The sequence below is a fragment of the Sinocyclocheilus grahami genome, unplaced genomic scaffold (genome assembly GCF_001515645.1).
Source record: "Sinocyclocheilus grahami isolate Dianchi unplaced genomic scaffold, SAMN03320097.WGS_v1.1 scaffold592.1, whole genome shotgun sequence".
In the NCBI taxonomy this organism is placed as follows: Eukaryota; Metazoa; Chordata; class Actinopteri; order Cypriniformes; family Cyprinidae; genus Sinocyclocheilus; species Sinocyclocheilus grahami.
In genome coordinates, this window is record NW_015505771.1 from 252,200 (window position 1) to 258,275 (window position 6,076).

Consider the following 6,076-nt stretch of genomic DNA (forward strand, 5'->3'; position numbering starts at 1 on the left):
TCACAACCCCACGCAGATAAGGCACCGATTTTGTTAGTTTTGATTGCTTCTATGATCCTCATTTGTAAGTCACTTTGGATAAAGCGTCTGCTAAATGACTAAATGTAAATATATATATATAACATTGTCTATACACATACACACATATATATATAAAAGCATATATATTATATATAAATATATATATATTATTTTTCAGTCTGAGTAAGTTTTCATTTGCACAAAAATTTCACATGCAAAATTCAACAACTGCCTATTGTACGAGTTGCTGCATTTATGTAGAAACATTCTGTTGAAAGACTTGAGTTTCCTGAGATTCAGGAAGACCTGGTAATGTCAAACGAGTCAAAATAACTGATGCAACGAATTCATAAATATTTTTAAAAAAAAGTTCAGATGCAAAAGCCTCTAAGTGCCATCTGAAATTTTCATCTAAAATGAGCATTTTTATCAGGCTCCTATATTTATGTTCAGTTCTTTCACTTTAATGGCATAGAAAATGACCTGTACATTGCCATTAAAGTAAAATTACTGAATCTAAACACAGGAGCCTGATAAAAATGCTCCTGAGAAAATCTCAGACAGCACTCAGAGGCTTTTGCATCTGAACTCTTCATATATATATATATATATATATATATATATGATAAAAAAATACATAAAAATAAAAATGCCATGTTTTTTTTCCAAATTAAAAACTATGTTTTACATATTGATGACTCTCACCATATGGCTTTTTTGAATTTCGTGTGGTGAGAACAGCGCAAATTCAATAACTTCCTCATAAGATAAAACATATTGGTGTTTCACTATAGTGCACTGAGAAAATTATTTACATAACATGCATGATCTCAGAAGACATTTTCTATCAATATCCCTACTAGCTCCTTCATTTATAATAGCTTGTTACCTGACAGTCAAAATAATGGGCAATTGGAAACATACATTAGCTTGAGTCATAAGGTGCTATATTTCCCTCTAGAGGTCGGGGCAAGCAGGTCCTGTGTTTCTTTAGTGTTTAGGGAAGTAATCTAAAAATAACTAATTTCAGTCCTTCTTCTAGACCTGAAAGGTAAGAGAGCTTATTGTAAAAGTATTTACCATTTTATGACTCGTACCAAAAGAAAAATGACTCTGGGGTGAAATGCAAGAATGATGTCCTGTTACAAGCAGGATCTTTACACAAGTGACACAACTGCACTAAAACACGACGCATTTGACCTGCTAAAGCCCTGCCCCCGCCTGTCCTCCTGTACAGAAAGGAGAAACGGTCATTACATAATGACCCGTTTTAAGGTAAGGGTGTGCACCACACACGTGTTGATACTTGTCTGCTGACTGACGTCAACCACCGCACTCCACACTCAGTCTAGAACAGGTCTCGAATTCAAGTTAATTTTGTCTTGGTTCATAGTTCTGTGCTGAACACAGATCTCTATGCATTTACCTGTAGTTTAAAAGCTCAGTGTCAGTCAGCAATAATTTTGTGAGACCTAAATCGTTCCAGTAGCGTTTTTATGAAGTCTGTAACGTACCTAGATGTACTCGTAACGCAATTTCATTCAGCGTAACGTTGTGCGCACTCTGCGCATGCTCTGAGAGACTGAGGTAATGTGCAACGTGAATTTAATTCTTCAAATATTCTATTAAACATTTATACATGGACAAACAGATTTGATGTCCTACAAAAAATTAGATTTGTGCATTCTCTCGCAAAACTTGTCTCATGAGGTGGGAGGAAAAACTGATTTGACGAGTGAATAACTTTATTTCTTCTATGAAGAATATTTTGCAGAATTCCCAGACTGCCATACAATAAAAAGTGATTGACTATAAAATACAGATGATTACAACTATCCAAAACATCACCGTAAAAGCAGTCCAAATTACTTGTGCGCGGTTTACACAAAAATGTAAAGTCATAATTACCATGAAATTTTGGGTGAACAATTCCTTTAACTGATAAAAGTTCAAACTAAACCTGAAAAAGCATTGCCATAACTTAAGGTGAACATGTTATTCCAGTAAATGTCTTTTTAGGGTCTGAGTGTATTTTTGTTGTATGAGACATGCAAGAACATCTGTTTGCTAAGCCTTCTTTAAAAAAAAAGAATTGCACTCCTCTGAGCTGTTTTGAGTCAAAATGATCTTTCACAAGAGATTTGAATGAATACTTTGGGCTAGAAGCCTGAGGTCAGATCTTGTCATCAAAATCTCCCTCACTGATGCAGCACAATCTGAATTTTATTGTGATAAGAGACAAACAACTGAACAAAAAGGAATAAAGTATAGAGATAAATGTTGAGGAGCTATTTAAAACCGCTACTGTCCCACCACATTCATCACATGATGAATGGCCTTTAATTTGGAATAATGAGAGAGAGAGAGAGAATGAGTGGGTGAATGAATGGATGTTAAAGGGGTCATATGATGCGATTTCAAGTTTTCCTTTCTCTTTGGAGTGTTACAAGCTGATTGTGCATAGATAAGATCCCTGAAGTTGCAAAGACTAAAGTCTCAAACCCAAAGAGATATTCTTTATCAAAGTTAAGACTCTGCCACGCCCCCCTAAAATGGCTCGTTCTAAAACACCCCCACATATCTACCTCACTATGTGGAAATATTTGCATAATGCAGTCCAAATGTGCAGCAAAGAAAGAAGGTGTGGTTTCAGTAACCGCAGTTAGTGTTGAAGCAGCCATGTCAGGGAGACGCGGTGTGTTTCTAGGCGAAAGCAAAAGCACTTTATTTGGCCTTCCGAAAGTAGATGCATTTAGGAATCTTTAAGACAACAGAACAGCAATGCATTTTATGGACGACCGTTTCGTGAACCTAGGAGAGGAGGTAATTCTGACTTTGCTATGACAATCTGGCGCTTCTGAATCAGCTACTGTTTTGTTATTAGTTTAAGTATTTGCTATCGACTGTTCAAATGTGGAGTTTTGCGCATCATGTGTGTGTGTGTGAGAGAGCGAGAGAGAGAGAGAGAGAGAGAGAGACAGTGTCACATCAAAGTGGAGTCAGCTATCTTAACCGTGGCTTGTGTACTGCAACACACATACCAGCTTCATCACTGTGTCTGTCACGTGACTCTGTTCCCCTTTCGGGCTCTGTCTTTACATTTATTTTGAAAGATGAAGCTCACGATTATGGTAAGGGGCGTTACATTCCCGACGAGTGCTTGCGGTGTTCGGCCAATCACAATGCACTGGGTCAGCTGGCCAATCAGAGCAGACTGCGCTTGTCAAAGGAGGGGGCTTTGTTGAAAACAACGTGTTTGAGAGAGGCGGGGGCTATAGGACCTACCATTATGTACAGTATTTGAAAAATAATGTGTTTTTTTTTACATTAAAGCATGTCAACATATTCTGTTACACCAAATACACAAAATAATAATGATCTTTAAAAAAGCATCATATGACCCCTTTAAAGATTGATTGATGTTTGAAGGAGGAGTCAAGGAAGAGGATATTCTCCTTTTCCCAGCAGCTGACACAGCCTCTGTCTGTCTATTCATATCTGAGCCATAAAGGACAGAAAACCAGGATTCTCTGATACCTGTCCAAATATTGTTATTTTGCCATTAGAGATTCAACCAAGGTATATCATAATAGAAGCCTATAGACAGCTTTATAGGGGACTGGTGGAAAACTCTATCCAATTTCTGATCTACACTGAAATTAAGGCTCCAAACAGCAGCTGTGCCACTGTCTGCATCTGAAATAACATAAATGAGCTCTTTAAGGCCCAAATCTACATTCGTTTGGAACAACCACCGCATACAAAAGTCATGAAGCGCATCCTCAAAATATTCCCACATAATTGCTGCGATGGAGTCACTGGGGCAACAGGAAGACCTACTGCTGACCTGAGGTCATCCTGTGGGGAATACAGTCAGCTATAAAAAGACCCAGAGTATACTAACGGCCACGTCTTTCACAAAAACATGCCAATAAATGTATGGGAGAGGATGGAGATTCTTGTTTAAGAGACTGGGAATAAACATGAGCTTTACCAGGACAGAACTTGATACAAAGCAAAATGAACTATTTATTAATATTGAACACAGCATTTAATTATATTATGAAATTATTGAAATAAATAATAATACAGTGACAATGTTTCAGGTATTTTTGTGAATGTAGTCAAACATATTAACAATAGTTTATGGTAAATTATTATTATTAAATATATCAAAATCCATTCAAATGTTTGGGGTTGGAAAGATTCTTTAATGCTTTTGAAAGAAGGCTCTTATGCTAATCAAAGCTGCATTTATTTAATAAAAAAAAATACAGTAATATTGTGAAATATTACTATTTAAAATCACTGTTTTCTATTATAATATATTTTAAAATATAATTTATTCCTGCAATGTCAAAGCTGAATTTTCAGTGTCTTTAGTGTCACATGATCTTCAGAAATCATTCTGATTTGGTGCTCCAGAAACCTTTCTTATTTATTTTTTCAATGTTGAAAACAGTTGTGCTGCTTAATATTATTTGCGGGAACCATTTATTTTAATTTTCATAATTTAATTTTAAGGTTCAAAAGAACAGCATTTATTTGAAATTGAAATCTTTTGTAACATTATAGATGTCTTTACTGTCAATTTTGATCAATTGAATGTGTCCTTGTTGCATACTAACCTCAAACATTTGAACGGTAGTTATTTTAATAACATTTGCAATTTTATAAGTATTTGTAAGTGTTCATATTTTAATGTAAATATTGCAATTATTTTTACAGTATTAGAGTAAACTTATAGTTTTCTGTTTAAATGTAAAAGGATTTCACTGACAATTAACCATTTAACAAGTTTTCCCTGATGCATTTTAAGTTCCCCCCCCCCCCATTAAAATTACTAACATTATTAATGTAGCAACAAAGAATTTATATACAATTACTGTTTTATGCAGATTGTTTTTCTGCATGTGGCTTTATGGCATTGTATGTAGTATGTTAAAGACAGCTCTGATTTCTGGCTCAGATATGATTGCTAACCCCATGTGATGCTATGTATGTTTGACATACAAAAAACCACCACAATTCTGATACTTCCTGTGGTGGAGTGGCCTTTGAAGGGTGCAAGAGTTGCAGTAGCTATGTAAGCAAAAACAGTTAAAATGTTCACATAATTTCATTTAGTTAAGTTTACTTCTCTACAACTGGTGCATAGGGACTCCTTATGAAGTATGGGTTGAAGCACAAGGTTAATTAGGCTTTTTCATTAAAACGTAAATGCACAAAAATAGAGTTGGTGTTTATTGGCATTGGGAATAATGGAGCAGGTATGAGGTTGCTCATGTCTGTGATCTCTGCACACCTGCAGTAAAGGAAGTGTCAAGAAGACTTACCATTAATGACAAAAAGTCGGCAAGTTAATATTTACTTAAGGACCCAAAAGACTATGACCTTGGTCTTTGGGAAAAAAACATGGAATATTTATCACATTGAAGGAACTTTAACTTAAGTCAAGGTTCTCTCCGATACATTATTAGTTACATCGCAAATAATTTCTTTCTGATTGTGACTGAGATAAAAGATATGGAAGAAACTTGTGACTTGATGAATAAGTGTATACATGCCTTTTTGTAGGTGACACAATGACATCACCCAAGAGAACCTGGACGTTCTCCTCAATGCGTTCAAAGAGTAAGTAGTTTATGAATTAAATTTAATTGTAATAAATAATAATATTTAAAATGTTGTATTAATATATATATATATATATATATATATATTCATATATATGAATATATATATAAAACAATATAATGAGGATTATTTGTTCATTCGAAATTATGATTACATTTCCACCTGATAAATACTGTAAGCACTGTGGCCTTTAAAGGGCTTTTAATTCACCCAAAATGAACATTTGCTGAACATTTACGCACCTTCAGGCCATCCAAGAGGTAGATGAGTTTGTTTGTTTTTCAGAATTGTAAGGTAAACAGGTCAATAATAATTTAGCTCAAAGGGAATCATTTAAGATTTTAAAGGGAACTCCACCATTGATATGCAAGGGAATTAGGACAGAATCACTGTTTTACGGTTGATCACTGAGACGGCC

The 6,076-nt window shown here is 35.0% G+C and overlaps 1 protein-coding gene across 2 annotated transcripts in view; it reads left to right on the top strand.

Annotated features, from left to right (window-relative positions):
- The window catches only part of dennd2da (DENN/MADD domain containing 2Da), a 19,873-nt gene that overhangs the window by 968 nt on the left and 12,829 nt on the right, over nucleotides 1–6,076 (top strand). The window contains exon 2 of one of the 2 annotated variants that reach the window (XM_016240521.1): nucleotides 5,599–5,655. In XM_016240521.1, the coding sequence (XP_016096007.1) occupies nucleotides 5,607–5,655 (49 nt within the window). In that variant the 5' untranslated portion in view covers nucleotides 5,599–5,606. Of the gene's footprint in view, nucleotides 1–5,577; nucleotides 5,656–6,076 lie in introns of those variants that run through there. The other variant, XM_016240522.1, reaches the window with a different exon arrangement.